The following is an 18,549-nucleotide window of genomic DNA, read 5'->3' on the forward strand; positions in this document are numbered from 1 at the left end:
AAACTAGGAAATTTCGTTTAGATAGACCATGGGAAGATTTACACATCATTTCACAGGAATGTTCACTATTTCTAAATCTTGAATAAATTAACTATTATATTAAGTGAGATTAGTGTGTTTGCAATTATAAATGTCAATGTGAGATTTTATTTATACAGATTTAACAATTTAGCTTTTTCCTTAAACTAAGTTTTGTATGACCTGTCATTATTCATGAGCTAATTTAGAGATTTATTGTGAACGGAGTATTTTTCTTCATCAAAGCTCACTGGTGTATTTTGTGTGTATGTCTTTATTGTACGCATGAAGAAATCAAATCGAATATAGATGTGTAAAGGTACTAAGTTGAGCCCTATATCATTACTTTGTCATTTTATTATTCGTCTTGTCACTATGGGACTTTATTCATACGCACCTAATATATATACTATGGGACAATTTTCCACATACATTTTTTATTGACCTGTGTAATGATCTTGGGTTGAAAAAAAAAAATATGACTCTCAATTTAATTTTGTCTTAGTTAAATACTACTTAGATAATTAAAGAATATTTATTCTTCTTATAATTTTATGTACCATATATACTCCAAAAAATTTGTGGCATCAAAATGATGAGTTAGGAAAAAGGAAAAAGAAATGTCAGAAGTGGGATTTGAACCCACGCCCTCTTACGAAGACCAGAACTTGAGTCTGGCGCCTTAGACCACTCGGCCATCCTGACTTATTTGTTGTTTAGATCTACGATTTTAGTATTTGTATTAGTTGTTATACTCATTTTGAGATAAAACATTACATATATATATAACACCAAAGTGCATAATATAAATGGAATAGGAGGACAGAGTGATTAAATAAGAAATTATGTCTGAATCGTCGTTATTCAACTTAATTACTCTCACATTTGATCACCTTTTGCTTATAAAAAACTTAAAACATACTTTGAATAAGATTTTTATAGACATTCTTAATATTAGAGTTTAGAAAGGTGTACTATAACATCCTTCTATAAATTATAAATACTAATAATAAAATTTTCAGAAGGCAAGAATACAATGCATGGGAATCGAACCCTCACTAACAAAATTTTGACGCATCAACAAGGTGATAATGTTGGTCGTGCATCAAGTGAAAAGGGGCTACAGATTCTTGGTGGACACGAATTATTTTTAGCTTCGAAGCAATACGAGCTGAAAATTCTAGCAAAGAACACATTTGAGAATTTTGGGCAGAGACTAATTGATGGTGTTGAAGATGCTAAAAATATATATGTAGATGGTGTTTGGATTGATTTAAGAGTTGGTCAAATTTATTTTTAAGTCACTTTTTGACTTCTGAAAGTGTTTGACAAATATAAAAATAACTTAAAATAAGTCAAAAAAATAACATAAAATAAGTTAATAAATGTTTGACAAGGTTAAAGATAACTTCAAATAAGTTAAAATTAAAACCAAAAGTAGGTCTCCCTTACTTTTTAATTTTTTTGACTTAAAACTCATTTAAGTTTGACTTTTTTATTTTTAACTTAAAAACTATTTTTTTTTAAGCCAATCCAAACTTATTCGCAAGACAAGAATTTGAACAAAGGGAGAAAAGTTGACAACAAAGAACATTGGGACATAATAATATACATGATATAATGCTTCTACAGGTAGTGAAAAGAGGTAGGATATTGTGATGGAATCAGGTTAACAAAGTAATGCCTCAAAAGACCTATAACCTATTGATGTTCAATAGTTTTGATGCTTTATTGAAGGCAATTGAAAAATATGGTAATGTTATGGGTCAAATATTACATATTTCTAATCCTGAAATAGTCAAGATTATTCAAGAATATCAGATTGTTACGTTGCTCAAATTCAATACATTAATCAAGCTCATAATGTACACCTCAGCTCATGAGGTCTCATTGGTGGACTCCATCAATTTGTTAATGAACTTATTACTATAATACTTTTTAGAAAAAATCGTCAGTTATTTTTCGTATAAAAATGCACAAAAATTATTTTTAAAAATGAATATTATTATTTTAAAACAATTAACATCTGTTTTTAAAAAAATAATAATAAAAGTATACAAATTTGTCTATATATTTAGGTCTTTATTTGATAACCGTGTTACTGAACTATCTGACTTGAATAATCCCATGAAAGACCAATGTGAAGAAGCATTTTGGATTAATTTGTCTTGTTCGTGAGTTTCTCTTGTCAAATGATTTGTTTATATAGAATATATCCATCAATTAGAATGTACAAGGAATTGCCTAATTCTAGACTTACATTGACGTATGCTTACTGTACATATGGTTTTGGATATGATGAGTTTCGTGATGATTATAAGGTAGTAGGTACGTGTTTTTTGTATGTATGGAAGTTCGCCTGATCATGTTGAAATCAAAATTTATAGTTTAAAGAGTGATTCTCGGAGAACGATTCATTGTTTAATGGATTGGATGCATTTTAGTAGCTAGTTCGAGTGTGTTTGTGAAGGGGAAATTTCTTTTGGTTTAGCTGATGAGAATGTGGGCAGCCTTACTATGGAGAAGGAAAAAGTATTTCGGAGTTGGGATGTGATCTTTGTGGGTTTTCTCATCATTTGACAATTGGCGTAGATGTTTGGATTATGAAGGAGTTAAAAGAATTTTGGACTAAGATGTGCACCATTGAGTATCCTAAACTCAAGAAATATCGATCATATACAATCCAAAGGATGTCTCTTTCAGATATCCAGAGGTTATTAACCGTGATTACTGGCATATGGGGATAATCTAGCCTAGTTTCTCCTCTTTCTACTGAAGGGCTTAGGTTGCAACAAAAACAATGTGTGGAAAAGCTCAGATCAAGACGAATCTAGTAACAAATAACCTGTAAGATTACTTTTTCTACTGCGTAATTCTGTTTGTTATTTCAAATATATATAGAACTAGAAATTGCATATGTAATAGCTAGGAAATCTTCAAACCATATTGCTTGGGATCTGATCGTTAGTTATTTTTCCTTTCATGAACAATAATTTTGTCTTTAAACTTCTCGACATTTTTCTCTTGTTAAGAGAATGTAGACATAGTAAAATAAAGATCGGAATGTGGCAGTTGAATGCACCAATTACACTGAGGTCCTTCTCTAGGTTGTAGTTTGATCGATAGGGATTCTTCAATAAATCTTTTTTAGGTGAAAACTTAATTGATGTAACTTGATAATTCTGGAAACAAGGATTATAGTGTCTAATTTTGGATTTTTCCCCTTGCTGCTAATAGCTAACTCTATAATTGTATGTTAATTTTCTTTAGGACTATCTTAATTCTCATTGTTTTACTTATTTAATTGGTCAATCAAAGTATGAGTCTTATTTTACGTAGCCAACAAAATTCACATGAACAAGACTGCACTGCAAGGAAAAAACATTCACGAGGGTAGAGTGGAGGTCCTAAATAAGATTGGAATATTAGGAGAAAAGAGATTTTGGGATGAACTTCTTTTAGTACTACTATTATAAATTCTGAACAAGAATTAGTCCCTCTATGGCAAACTCTTTAACGGTATCTTGTTTCTAAATAGTGGCAATTTGTGCTCCCTCTGTTTATTTCTACTTGTAATGATTATTAGAGTGAAGTGAGACTATAGAGAATATGGAAATTGAGGAGAGAGAAGTAGATTCTTATTATAAGAGGGTCCTAATCCGAGTTACTTTTTCCAAGTTCTTTTTATTTGATCATAAATAGAGTTGCAAACAGTAATTCACTAGGTAGTCATACAATGCTCGTCCCAAGTTTGACCTAGCCCTGTCAATTTCTTCGAGTCTCGGTCTTGTGATCTCCCTACAAATGTATCGATCACACACATTTAGGCCAGTCCTAAAAGAGAGAGGCTCCAAAAGTACCGACTCGCAACTCCAAGCATAGGGAATCTATTCTCGAGTGTGCTCTAATTCATCCAACTTCTCACTTTGAGCAGCATAATGATCTCAAGTGGATCGGTGCTAGTACTCCTTGTGACTTATTATTAACGGTAAAGTTGTATTCATGAACCTATACGTTACGGGGTTGAGCCGTGGAAGCGGCCAATAATGCTTGCATTAGGATAGACTGTCTACATCACAGCCCTACTGCCCTTTTTTATTTATTTTATTATTAATAAAAGACAACATATGTCTCCTGAACTTGCACCTGTGCTGCTGTCTAGACATCAGAAAAGTTAGCTATGGTGTATTTCTTCATGTTTCATTGCTTAAAGTCTATTTGAATCACTCTTGTCAAGTCCCAAATGTGGGTTTTAGGGAAACAAAGCTTGTCTTTTTGCTTAAACAAGACAACAATTTCTAATGGAAGTGATGTTTGCTACACGATAAATGCAGATTGTGCGCGAGGACAAACCTACATGTGGTGCTTTTCTATATCTACCCTGTTCTTGCTTGTCATTTGACATGTAAGCGAGGTGCTTTGTTAATTGCTATGTAATAATGTACTTTTGTGAAGTGAAAGCTAGCCACGAAGTTGAAACCTCTGGTGTTCGGACTCATCAAAAATATTGTCCTACCACTATCGGATCCTCAAAAAGTAAAACTAATTTCAGAGGATCCGACTTGTGTTGCTCGGACTCTTCAACTTTACCTATTAGTTTATGTTCCCAAAGTTTCATGGATTCACAAATGCATCATGTTGTAAGGCAAACAATACTTGAGGTGAGGCATTTAATGAGCACCACAAAGATGCATAGACCTGTGTTCTGGGGAGCAAGTAAATGCCAAAAATTATTCTTGAAAGAGTCTTGGGATAAGATTTTAAAAAAAATCAAGTATCCCAATGATTCTTGCCCCTTGAGCAAAAAATGCGAAAAAAGAGAAGGAAAAACTATGGACTGACCACATCATCTCCACCTCATAGGAATAATGAGATATATCACCCCAAGGACGCCTTCGGCAACCAGGGGTTAATGACCATGTTCAATAAGTGAATGCAAACCAAACTTTTATGACGATTTAAAACCATATCTATACTGAGGGATACAACAACCATGAAGAGTGCAAATTTTCTTATTAACTAGTATGGATCGGTTTTTATCCAAATCGTGAACATTCGGTAAGAATTCAATAGTAATTAACCAAACAATAGTAAACAAATAAAAATACTAATTAACCAAACAATAGTAAAATATATATTTTTTAAATGTCAGAAGAGGGATTTGAACCCACGCCCTCTTACGAAGACCAGAACTTGAGTCTGGCGCCTTAGACCACTCGGCCATCCTGACTTAATGTTCATTTATCTATTTGTTAAATATTTATTATATTGAACCTTTTCTATAAATTTTAGATCTTCAGCTGACAAAAAGTTTTCAACTTAAAATGGAGTACTAGTGTACGTAAATAATGTATGAAATATTGTTGGGTTCTTAGTTAAGACGTAAATAGAAAATGGAGAGACATGAAACATTTGAAATGCTTCATTTTACAAGGAATTTTGTCCCTCATTAAATAGGAAGATGAGAATTATAGTGCTTGCTTATATAACGAAACACTTTTTAAAAACTTTAAAAAGTTGAAAAGAGAACAAATCTTGTAAAAAATATTTTATAAGTGGCCAACAAAACCAAATATTGTTCATATCGCGAAGCATTCCTGTTTTTTTTTTTTTTTTTATTGGTTTGTGCAATTGTGATTAAGGAAAAAAACAGTAATGCACCAGCCGGGAATCGAACCCGGGTCTGTACCGTGGCAGGGTACTATTCTACCACTAGACCACTGGTGCTTTGTGACTTGGTTTTCATTGTTACTTAACAAAACTAGTTGTAAAGAGTACACTTATTATATTTGGAGCTGTTACTCTTTTTTTTCAAGTTGTTTTTCAATATTATATTGAAATTCGATCAATCCAGATTCGTGTTCGGTAGGACCCCATTTGGGGTTTAAGTGTGCAAAGCAAATCTTCTATTTTTGCCCCCCTATGGCTATGCATAATTGTAGATTCAAATCAACATAAATAATCACTCACATAAAAGCCTCAATACCAATATTAATCTTTGATAGTCATTCGTACAAATTTACATGCACTATTATAACAAATGAACTATTATTCTACACATACTATAAAACACAAAAAAATTATTATTATTATTTTATTTTTTAAAAAGGAAGAATTCATTTCAAGTGATGGTGGAACAAGAAATTTATCTAAGAGATTCAAAAAGTTACAATTAAAATGTCATGCTTCAAATTTAAATGAACGATTAAAGTAAAATTTTGAATTGTGACTTCATTGAAATTCTCCTTTATATCAAATGGAATTTAACGATTTATATATAATTATTATTTTTTTACTTTATTTGCATAGTATATATTTTTAGTAAAGAAATTAATTAGTTAACTATCTTCTCCTACTTAGTTTCGCCTTTGAATTTCATGACTTTTTTATACTGTGTCAATCATCACTAGCTACGAGTTAGTGTTAGTGTCACCTTTAGAATTAACTTGCAAGTGAACTGGTTTGTGACGACCGATTTTGACAAGGAACTTATTGAGATTTTAAAGTGTGAATGAAAAACACTTGTCATAGAGGAGAAAATAAGATTTATATGTATTGTACCGATGTGGTACCCAATCCCACACAAACCACTTGTCTGTAGGTTCACATTGGACTTAAGCCACTCATCATCCGAAAAATGATTATATACTCACTATATCTGCATATTTCAATATATGATATGCTCTCCAATTACCTCTCATGGCTGCACATCAAGCATAACGTAGCTACAATATCATCATTCATAACATCACCACCGCATTATAGAGTAATTACAAATTCCTAATTGGTATTATCAATGAATAATCAATTCAACAATTTACATGCTAAATCTTACAAGCAACACATAATTTCATTGAAGCAACAATTATGTCTGAAGATCAATTAACATGCAATACAACTCACATGACATATTGGCAACTAAGCAAGTTCTAACTCCAAATAAATCATAACCTACCTCAATCGACGAACTGGAAGCGAACAAACTAAATTGTTGATGCCTTTCCTTTTCTCTACTCCTCAGAATGCTCAAAGTCTAATGCAAACAAAGTATAAGGTCACTTTAATATCGTATTTGATCAAATGAAGGTCTTGCGGTATTCAAATCACCTAGTTCTACCTTTTTAGAAGGTTTAACAAATAATAAACGAATTATTTTATTAAATCAGAGATTTCCATGATCAATCCAATCTCATTCATAAAGTTCTAGTCCCATTAACCTTTCTTGAATAGTTTATATACTCAAGAACCCTTTTAAATGCCTAAATATCGAAATCAAAGTCTAAACTCACAATTTCATGCTAGAAGACCAAATTCAACGGAAAAAATATATATTAAAAACATGCATAAACAATATAACTTACATTTTGCCCATCAATAATTAGCGTAGGGTTTATCCTACAAAGTTTTACAAAGAACTCATTCAATTCCATAAAGAAAATGTATTATGTAAGGAAAATTAAAGATGGATTGAAATCACTCACCTCATGAGAGAAAATCCCGAAGTCTTAAAAATATCGTCATTAGGGTTCTTTGTTCGTATATTCTAAGCTATGACTTATGAACAAGACGATGCGAAAAACTGATTTAAAACACGATATAAATTTTTCGACATTCACCAATGTAACACCTCAGACTTCGGAAGAACTAACTAGAAGTTCGTACAAATTAACCATCAGTTTTTAGTTTTGGGTCAACTTCAAACGATCATAGCGTTTAGCACATAAAGAGTTAGGTGGTCCATGAGCTATCAAATAGAAGGTCTTTTAGTCCTCTTTCCAATGCCGCCAAGTTTGCTAAATTTCGAGCTTGGAGTAAAATGTTATGGCCATTTGAGTGAAACCTCCCAATTTAAGGCTTTCCATCCATTTAAGGAAAGGGTATTTCGCTCTTTTTCTTACCCCACTAGGCCTAACACGTTTTTTTCACTCCTAATAAGGGTCTAATCAGATTTATACCACTTTTTCACGTTCCTAAATGCTTAGAGTTTGAGAGAAGGGTTTCAAGCGTTCTTTCAAGAACTGAGGAATTCGTTCAGGAACATTGTTCTTTTCAGGCATGTAAGCCTCTCATAGTGTAGGACTCGTTCGTCCTCACGTCATACCTATACTTCATCCATGAAATCGTTTATTAAGATGATTTCTGATTAGTTCTTGGTTTTAACTTCTTTCATTAACAATGTAGGTATTGAGTTTCTTGAGTGTGAATTGTGAATCTTAATAGGGTTTGTGTGAATTTAGATGAATTTGTGTTGGGTTTGTGAATAAAAAAGAGTTTGGAAGAAATCATTCGATTCGAGATGAGTTAGGACCCGAAACTTAGAAGGAAAATTCGTTAGAAATTCTGGGCAAAGGTGTGGGGCGGCGCGCCATCTACTGCGCTACTACTGGTCAGTAGTTTAGGGCCTGGCGCGGCGCGCCAGCAGTGCGCCCCAAACTCTGGCCAGTAGTTTAGGGCATGGCGCCCTGTGCCACTCAGTGCGCCAGGGTCGCCTGGTCCTTTCCTTTTCTGCCCTTCATTCCGTATATGTTCTTTTGAATTGTGTTTACGTTCTTTTCTTAATATGAACTCTTAAAGTCTTTATTAATCCTTGAGATATCATTCATGTCCTAATCACATGTCCTGATTTACATTTCAAATTAAAGTAAGGTTAAGAAAAAAGTTCAAGAGGTCCTTTTGAGTCATTTCGAGAATTCTTTTGCAATTGATTATAATTTTGAACTAAGTCTTGAGGAAGTAAGCATGAGAATGAGAAAAGTTGTATTTCTTCTTTCAAAAATGAGTATAGGGAAACGAAGTGTTCCCAAGTGTAACACTTTTACATTTTAAAAGAGAGAAACGTCGATTTCTAAATGAGTTATGAGTTTAGAGATGTTTTCAAAGTACTACCTCTTTTAAGAGGATCTTTTGAGTAATTACCTCAAATTGAGAAAGAGTTATGTTTTATACATTTGAGCATGAGTTTATATTATTGAGATTAGTATTAAGCACCGATATGGAGATGAGTTCAGACAACTCAGATTTCTCATAAACCATGTAGCCAACATGGGTAAAAGGTCATACTTTTTAGACGATTCCTTATTGCTTTTAAGCATAGCTTAGTGGATCCACTTAGTTGAGGTGTTCTATACCCCAAAAGGTATATGACAGTTCTAACAACGTTGGTGAGACGATGTATCATCACATATCTCTTAGTGATGGTTGTCGATTAAAGAATCTCCCAAATAAGAGTAAATAGTATGTTACTATATTTTTATACATTTTGAGTTGATAACTACTGTTTTAAAAGCTTTAAATATTGCATCTCTTATTATTGCTTTCATATTGGAGTTGAGTTGAGGTGAGTATTGTCTTTCCATGTTACCAGTTCAGTTATCTATGTTTCAGTTTCCCCCCTTGCATACTCGTACATTCAATGTACTGACGTCATTCAAACTGCATCTTATTTATGATGCATGTGTTTAAGGTCATCAACCGGTGCTTTGTTGATACCATTTGCACTTCAGCTAACTATGGTGAGCCTCCTTGCTTTGGAGGACTCCATGTTTACATTTTTGTCTTATTAAGTTGTCGAGGGTCCTGTCTCGATATCTATCTTAGTATTTAGAGGCTTCATAGATAGTTAGAAGTTGGGGAGTCTCCTACTATTTCCCTTGTTAATGTTTTGAGACTTTGAGTCACTTATTGATGTTTATATAAGCATTTCCAGATCTTTACTGAGTTGAGTTATTGTTGAGATATTTTGAGTTAATCTTTGCATTTGGAGTTCTTGTTTTTGCTTGAGTAAGTCTTCCGCTAAGTAGTCAGTCAGACTAATGGTTCACTTGGGGACCAGTAATGGTTCTCGAATGTCGGCCATGTACAATGTGTAGGCTCGTGACGTGACAACCAAACGACTTTAGTGTCTTCGTTATAGAGAGCTAAACAATTCTTTTCGACTTGTTCATTTTTTTACTTTTGCCAATTCTCAATTCGTAGAGACCTATACAAATATATTATGATCTTATACAACTATAACAACGAAATAAGCCCGTTACAATAATACTTTTTTTTAATCCAAACGAGCCAAATGGCTCAAAATTTACCGCTCAACAAAATATGTACATAAACAAACTAAAAAGGCTGATGGGCTAAGACCCAAAGCCCACCAAATTAGCCTAACAAAAAAAAAATAGAGCAACTTTCACATATAACTAACATAAAATTCATATTTGTATGTTATAGCTATAGTTTGCATAATTGTGCTCCATAGCAAATTTTATGTTTGCTATAGAGCTTTTGATTTGTATAATTCGCTACAAACATCCAATTTTATACAAATTGTTCAGTTTTGTATAAATTCATTTATACATTATAATTTGTATAATAAGATCTGTATTTGTATAATTATAAGTGTATAGGACGAAAATATATGTATTTGTATTTGTATATACACTTTTCTCTCGCTTTATACAAACACAAACACATTTTATACCAAAATGTATAAAATGACTAATTGTATACCGAAAATGTCTAATTGCATACTGAATCAGATGACAAAAAAAGAGGATACTTGCTGCGAATTACAATTAAAATAAACTATGACTATAACATTTAATTTGAATTAATAATTTGCTATTTCATACAATTTTCCCAAAAAAATAAGACAACCAAAAAATCTGCAAAACTAAAAGGAAAGAAAACAAAGAGGAAATGAAATGACATAGGCAAAAGAGGAAATACCAAGAACAATAACTTTTTGATCTACCACACCGGAGATATATGCAATATCACAACTGAAGTTGTTAATCGATGGTAAGCTGACCGCTTTGAAAATCGAGAAGGTAACTCTGCGTGAACATATTTTCGTCACTATTCTGAAACTTCTATAGTTAGCTAGATCTAACTTGAATCATTCCTTAAATGCAAGATTAAGCTGATTTCCTAGTTCGAATCCAAGTTTAGCGGTTTCTAAGCTCTCACTAGACGTTGCGTAGTCGAATCCAAGATGAAGTTGAACTTAATCAACTTATCTATACGAAGTAAACAATGACTCAAAGATATTTCTTGTTGTTTCTCTACAAAGCTGAAGACATAACTCAGTTAATTTTAATTGACTTTTGTTCAAACAAAAAAATTACAATGGAATGAAGCAAATACAAGACTAATATCACCATTAGTAAATTTGTTATTTGTACATCGGTCAAATAAAATCAATCAAAAAAGATGGCTACATGTGGTTCCCTATTTCTGAATGTGTTGAACCTTAGTTATGAGATTTGTTGTTTGTCGATGTTTAGTAACCTTCTAGCTTGCAATGGTAACTCTTGGAAATAATTGTATTTTATATCTTCTGTACCTGCAAAAGAAAAAACTTCATTAGCTAAAAAATCTGCTAGTGCATTTCCTTCCCTAAGGATGTGGGCAAAATGCATTATCCCTTTACTCCTCCAATATTTAATTTTGTTCATCTCTATTCTAATATTCCATGGAGTCTTCCATCTATCCTCAATCATATTGACCATAGATAGTGAGTCTGACTTTATTAGAATTGGAATCCTCTGTTATTCAATACAAAATCTAACACCATCTTGAATAGCTGTAGCTTTTGCACACAAGATATTAGTTAGCCCTAATATTTTTTTGCTTCAGCATATATCAAATCCCCATTAACATCTCTCAAACAAAAAGCTGTAGAGCTCTCTCCTGGGTTACCTTTGTTTGCCCCATCAGTATTACATTTAAACCATCCAGCATCATGCTTCATCCACCTCACCAACTGTGACCTAATTAAAGGTTTATATTGCTCAAGATGATGAATCAATTGAGGCCACTGATTTGATATTTCTTTCATCCAAGGGTATTTCAACTTCACTAATTTCACCAGATTATTGTTATCTCTTGAATAACCCTTACACTAATCGTAATTCCTTCATGATGAATAACATTTCTTCTTTTCCATAGCTGCCAACCGACAAAGGCAGGGACTGCCTGTAAAATAGGATAAAGCTTAGCACAACTCTTTAGGTTCCATCACTTTTTAATGGCCTGTTGAATCTGGATTAAAGGACCAAGTAATCCCACTGCTCTAGAATAATATTTTCATATTGAAGTTGCAAAATCACCAGTAATAAATAAGTGAACAATTTCCTCTTGAGCATTTTCACAACATCTATATTTGGAAACTAAATTGATCTTAATTCTTTTCGGCACCTCATCCACTGAAATCTTATATTTTCATACCCTCCACAACAAGAAAACAATTTTATATGGAACTCATTTAGCCCAAATATAACCATAGTCCTCCATTTGTTGTCCTTTTTGTCTGATTTCCTCCCAAGCACTACTAATCATAAATTTATCAGAACTGGTTTTCATCCACCAAGAATTATCTGGAAGATCCGATTTAGCATCACAGTTCAACATTCTGATACTGTTGCTTTTGGTAGATATTCATGAAGCTTGTCTCTGTTCCACCCATTAGGTTGCTAAAAAAAAAACTCAAGTTTTCACAATGTTGACTCTTACAACATCTGGATTAGTAACTTTAATAGCACCCAGTCTAGTCCAGTTATCCTCCCAAGAGTCTTAATACTTTAATACTCCTATAATAAAAAACATTACTCTCATAACAAAATATCTTACTCCAAAGGATCATTTAGTGTTAAATCAACCAAATAATCTAAGAGTTAATATTATTTATAGAGTTGCATAGATAATGACTATCTTAAATAAAAATCAATATACTTTTTTTTTTTTTATAACGGCTGTTCCAGCTTAGCTTAAACTTGATATATTGGATAGTTTTGTCAATTGAAATTAATAAAATTGTGGTGTAAGGGTCTTAGTTCTTGTAGTATAAATTCCCCTACATTTACTAAAATTTTCCCTCTTCTTCCCACCCTACCGTTTCGATTTCGTTTTCCCTCCTCCTTTCTCCATTTTCCACTGATGATCCAGAAGCAGAAAAAAGGAGGAGAAAAATGGTTGGAGTGAATAGCTTTGGGAAAACCATTTGCTCAATTTGCTATGAAGATCTAAACCCTATAATCGAAGATCTTCAAGCTGTTACTATTTGTGGTCACGTTTTTCACGAGCTATGGTTAGCTTCTCCTTTTCTAAATCTATTTGGGTACTCTTATTTCAGCTAATCTTGATTCTAATTGAGATAAATAGTTGTTTATATAAGAATTTTAATTGGGTTTTCTTTGCTTGGATTCCACTTGATTAAAAATCCTTTTTTTTTTTTTTGAAAACCCAGAATTGGTATTTTGTTAGTTACCCTTTGTGCCTATGAGTTCGTTGATTGTACTATACAGATTTGTAACCTCTGAAAAATTTATTTTTTGGGTGTTTTATTATGACAAAAATGCTATTTTCAAGCTGCAGTGCCTAGTGGTTAGTGAATTGGGCTGAGAACTAGGGGAAACAAGAAAAAAACTAGAGGGTCGTTTGGTACAAGTGATAAGAGTCTCGAGATAAAATGTAGGATTATTGCGTTTGATTAGGGGGTATTAGTTAATCGTGAGATTATTTGTCTCACTATTTGTACAACAATGATGTGGTAAGTTATCCCCATATATATAGTGGGATAATTAATTACGTGGGATAGCTCAATTGATGGGATAACTTTGTCTATCCCATCCCCGTACCAAACGACAGTTAGGTGATTTCTTTTCATAGTTACTCGATACATGTTGTTGGTGTAAGGTGTTGGAACCCTGTGGGGTTAGTCGAGGTGCTCGGTTATCAAAAAAAGAAATGTTTTTTTTTTCAAGAAATTGGTTTCTATGTTTAGTTACATTGTATTGTGAAAAATGTTTTCTCCATTTTTATCCAAAAGGTATGTATTTCTGCCACTTATGAGCTGCAGTCCTTTTCTTTACAAACAAATTTATTTCTTATTTTATATAATTTGTTTTAATCAACATTCATGTATTGTTGTTGACCTTAAATACTAAAAATATCACTAAACTTTTCTCCTGCACCACTATTCTACACCTTGTACATTTACTTTACGTTAGTTGCTTTTATAGTCTAGTAAACACTGAAGATGATAAGGGAAATGATTTCCTATGGTAAAACATTTTCCTTTAAACCAAACACACCTTTATGTTTCCTTCTAATGAGAAAAAAGAAAACATTGCTTCTACTTTAAGTTGTTGCTGGTTTGGCTTGTAACAATTCTATATTCGTACTTGGCTATTTGATGGAGATAATTGTTGTCCTTATCTGACAAGTATCTGTTTGTGATATGTTATGGTTGCAAAAACAAGTCTTCAGCAATGGTTTGAATACTGTGCAAAAGGAAAGAAGAAGAATTGCCCAGTTTGTAAACAGGCTTGTTCGGAAGACAATGCAAATAGGCTTTATTTCCAATCTATTGGTGATCCAAATGTTACAAGTCTTATGCAGAAGCCTCCTGATTATAAAGAGGATCACCGGGAGTTGAAAAATGAGGTCAAAAGATTGGAGAGGAAAGTTGTAGGACTGACTTCCACTCTGGAAAAACAGCTGAAAGATCTCAAAGACGTCAATGCAGAGGTAATTGTTCATCTTGCTATCTCTTTGGTTATGAATTTACAGAATATAAAGCTGTCGAATTCTATGCAATTGCATCATGTTTATTCTATTCACAATATTTTCTCAATTTGATGAAATAAAAAAGGGTATATATGATGTTACCTTTCTCAAAAAAAAAGAAGGATATATATGAGCGAGTCCTGGAGTGATGAATGGCAAATGAGCGGGTCTGTTAGTCTTTCTAACATTCTGGTCAAAGGATGAAACTTGCTAAATTTTGGATACTTAAGGATGTTCTTCTTCACTGTGGTAGTTAACAGATGTATCCTAAGTTTTGGGTATAGTCCAAGTATGTTTTTGGCCAAAAACTTCAGGATAGGGATGATCTATTGAGAAGTTATCAGGGCTACTAGTCAGATACATCAACCTTTCCTTCATGTAAGAGATACAATCAACATTGTAAATATAGTACAAAATTGACAGCTAGAGAAAATATAATTGTGCAAAGAAACTCACCATGCTTCTGTGTAGCCGTGATTCTCTTCACATTTGAAAATCATTGGGCTTCCAGTTCTCCATCCTCAAAAAGCCTTGAACTGGGGCAATCAAAAGCTATTGCATAGAGAAAGATTCAAAAACATATTTTCTACTTGATTTTGAATCTAAGCATGGTGATCTCTTCCTTCAAGCACCTAGCAGATGAGTACTTGCTTCACGAAATCATCCATCGGTTAGATGTGAAAAGTCAATCTTTTTCCATGTCTCTATTCCCATTGTTGACCAAATGAAATGACAAAAAATTGATAGATATAAAAATTTGTGAGTTCCATGAAGAGTTCTAATGTCTAAAGATCACATGTGACAAATGAAATAAACATCTTTTGCAGATGTAAGTTTCATTTTATTGTTTGGCTAATGATTGAAAAGAGCCACTCTTTTGCTCAGAACCAAAATACATGTTCTTAGGTGGAATAAGCATGGCTCCCGCTAAGTTGAGAAGTATCTGGTACCATTAACTAAAACTAGAGACATTTATGTGAGCATATTTGCTTCAAACTTGATCTGCGCAAGACTTCATGTCATCACATTTTCATCTCAACTATTTCGTTGCATTGTTTTTTTTTTCAGCTGTTCACGTGCAAGGAGGAGTTGAAAATGGAAATGACTCTAAAGATTGAAGCTGTGAAACAGGAGGCAGCCATTCAACAGTTGCTACATCTTAAATCCAAGGTAGATATTTTTGCCTCTTGATGTTTCCTAGTGCATCTATTCAGGCATGCTTGTAAGTAATTCTTCTTGGTGTCATGTATGTAAGTTATTAGTTACTATATTCTGGACAAATTTATGCTGTAGGAGCTAGATCAATCAACTTTGGAGTGCATAAGGCTACAAGATAGAAATAAGGCTCTAGCTAAGGAGCTTGCAACACTCAAGTTGTAAGTCATATCATATTGAGGGCAACAAGTACTTTCATCCTAATATTATATTTACAGTAGTTCTTGTTTTCACTTTGCCTTCATGGTTATTACTTCAGAGTCTGCGATTTTAACTTGGAGGAAGAGGAGGTCTTGAAACGTGCTTCGTTAAGAGATGATGTTAATAGCAAAGAGACAATTGATGTCTTGAAAAAATCACTGGTCATCCGTAACAAGTACGCTTTTACTTTCATTTAGGAAGTTACAGTTTCAGCATGAAACTTGATATCTACTAATGTTCTTCTGCTTTAGAGATTCTTTTGGCCTTGTTTTTATGTTGTAGAATACGATCATTGGAGGTTCATTTCCTTGGGAAAATCTGAATTTTAAAACTTTGATATATTACACTAAGTTTCCTCTCAAGCTCAGGCAAATGATTACTTTCTGATCTGATATCGGGGATAGGGCATGTAGATAGAAAGTCCATTCGGTAAAACATAAGCTTGATGTAGCTGAACAATTCTGCTAACAGTCAGGCTTCCTAATTCTTCTTTATGAAAAGAACCGTTAATTCTGAAAGGACAATGAAGCTATCGTACTGAAGCTTCTAAATGCAAAAGCGAAATTTAAAAATAGTTTTTGTACGTTGTGCTATATGCTTACATATAGTTGGGTAATCTTTTCTATGCGGATTAGTTAAGTAATGAGTTTTATTGTTTTCATGCAAAATTGTGTAGCTACAAGTTGATGGAGTAATATTGTTGACTTGTCAATGGAATGATACTAGTGTTATGCTTGTAAAACCGTTCGGTTTGGTTCTACAAAAGAAATCCTTTTCCTTCTATCAGATCTTTTTCCTAATTCACTCCTGTGGTATTTTCACCTGGTAGGGTAGTTTCCAGATCTTTGAGCTGGGTAGTTTGTCATTTACAATCATCTCGTTTTCGCAAGCTCAAAAGCAATCTTTATTTTCTTGATTCAGTTTTATCAAGCACAGAAGTAATCTTAATAGTTTAGCTGTAAGTTTGACGGAGAACTTTATTGCATTTATCTGGCAGGAATTACGAAGAACTGATGACCAAGTGCAACACTCTAGACAGGCGAGAGGTTCGTTATCTGAGGAAACTTCAGAAAACTAAAGAGAAGAAAAATAACTTGAAGGTAAGTGTTTGATGTCCTAAATGAAATATGGTATATTACAATTTGAGCTTTGAACAGTGTGCGGCTATTTACAGGCCAGGGTCCAAGAACTTGAGATGGCACTTGAAGGAAAAGATAATGAAATTTTGAGAATTTCGAAAGCCTCCAAGAAAAACTATCAAGGGAGTAAAGAACCCAAAGTTGACAGATGTTCATATGAGAATCAGAATAAGGCACCTGCTGAGACAGAAGTAGATGTATGCATCGTCACTGGCTCATGTGATGATTTATCTAGACCAAAGAGAAAAAGAAAGTATAAGTCTAAGGATAAGAGCATACCAAACATGGCAGAAGATATTATAGCTAGCAGTCTTCACAAAAATAATCATGAGAAAGAATCTTCCAAAAGAAACAAAGATGGAGGCACTCCAGAGACTTCCAGTTATGTGCATGAAGGATCATATCAAAACTTGCACCAACCATTTGACCATAAAAAGGCTGTCCATGATAGTTTTTTGTCAAGGCCGGAGGCAGTTTTTGGGGCCACTGGTGGAAGTCTAGGGCATGGATCAGGAAATAAGGATGGAATGTCAGCCTCAAGGAATTGTAGCAAGAACAGTAAAGAAAACATGCCCCCAGTGATTATTCTTGATGATGATGATGATGATGATGATCTTCTGCCTTTAGATGATATTACACAACACCAACCCGCATTTCACATCAGGAAAGAGACTTCTTCACCAGTTGTACTTGCCAAACCAGGTTTCTATCTGTCTCATCTTGATGTTAAAGTGCTGTCTGTTGTTTGGGTGATGATGATTTATTTCTACCAAATTATCTTATTCACTGATCAGAGAATGCTCTTAAAACTTGATTTAACCCTTAATTAAAAGAATTACATAATAGTTCATTTTCCAAGTGTTTACTTTTCTCTTCTTTTGACTTTCCTTGTGGGAGATCCAAGTTCATTTAGGGAAAGAGAAATTACTTAATAACAAGTACATGTTTCCTCTGACACTGAGTGAATATCGCAGGAGACAGCTGCTTTTCTGGTGGATTGTTAGGTCCTGATGGGAATTACTGGCACTTGGGAAAATGGTGTAAGAGAAAGTAAACGACAAGGATCTGGATTGCTGTCTTGATGCAAGGATCAGGTGCAAGTGCTGGTGATTTGATTGCTGTAAGAGCTGATGGCAGAGGTGGTTGTATCAAATTTCTGCAATCCAAAAATTCGGCATCAGTGGTGGGTCTTATTTTCTTTATTTACTTATAAATGTTACATGTTCAGTTACTTCTCCTCAGGTGAAGTGGTAAAGAAACAAAAATATGAAAAAACGATTTGGGCAATGATTTAAAAGTGATCCTGCCACTCTAGAATGCTTATGTATTTTACGCTAAGCTACAAATTAGAGGACAACAAATGCAAGAAACTCGAAGTGATAGTAGTAGTATTTATGCAACTCTTTTATTCGATAAG

The 18,549-nt window shown here is 33.6% G+C and overlaps 1 protein-coding gene and 3 non-coding genes across 4 annotated transcripts; 1 reads left to right on the forward strand and 3 right to left on the reverse strand.

Moving 5' to 3' along the window:
• Positions 1-639: 639 nt before the first annotated feature.
• Positions 640-723, reverse strand: TRNAL-CAA (transfer RNA leucine (anticodon CAA)). Its single transcript has one exon. It is a non-coding gene; the product is annotated as a tRNA-Leu (tRNA).
• A 4,441-nt stretch (positions 724-5,164) lies between these two features.
• TRNAL-CAA (transfer RNA leucine (anticodon CAA)) lies at positions 5,165-5,248 on the reverse strand. The gene has a single exon. It is a non-coding gene; the product is annotated as a tRNA-Leu (tRNA).
• A 426-nt stretch (positions 5,249-5,674) lies between these two features.
• TRNAG-GCC (transfer RNA glycine (anticodon GCC)) lies at positions 5,675-5,745 on the reverse strand. The gene has a single exon. It is a non-coding gene; the product is annotated as a tRNA-Gly (tRNA).
• A 7,092-nt stretch (positions 5,746-12,837) lies between these two features.
• Positions 12,838-18,313, forward strand: LOC125831701 (uncharacterized). The gene is made up of 8 exons (XM_049510886.1): positions 12,838-13,096; positions 14,271-14,538; positions 15,646-15,747; positions 15,871-15,953; positions 16,052-16,168; positions 16,991-17,093; positions 17,168-17,834; positions 18,107-18,313. The coding sequence occupies exons 1-8, from the start codon at positions 12,978-12,980 to the stop codon at positions 18,184-18,186; spliced, it is 1,539 nt and encodes a 512-aa protein (XP_049366843.1). The 5' UTR covers positions 12,838-12,977; the 3' UTR covers positions 18,187-18,313.
• Positions 18,314-18,549: the final 236 nt, after the last annotated feature.

The sequence above is a fragment of the Solanum verrucosum genome, unplaced genomic scaffold, assembly GCF_900185275.1.
Source record: "Solanum verrucosum unplaced genomic scaffold, falcon-dt-bn FXZP01000049.1, whole genome shotgun sequence".
Classification (NCBI taxonomy): Eukaryota; Viridiplantae; Streptophyta; class Magnoliopsida; order Solanales; family Solanaceae; genus Solanum; species Solanum verrucosum.

Bases quoted from the DNA above. Each gene is read 5' to 3' on its own strand.
- LOC125831701 (XM_049510886.1), top strand. From the start codon at position 12,978: ATGGTTGGAGTGAATAGCTTTGGGAAAACCATTTGCTCAATTTGCTAT. The intron at 14,539-15,645 runs GTAATTGTTCAT...TTTTTTTTTCAG, and splicing joins TCAAAGACGTCAATGCAGAG to CTGTTCACGTGCAAGGAGGA. The intron at 17,835-18,106 runs GTTTCTATCTGT...TGAATATCGCAG, and splicing joins AGTTGTACTTGCCAAACCAG to GAGACAGCTGCTTTTCTGGT.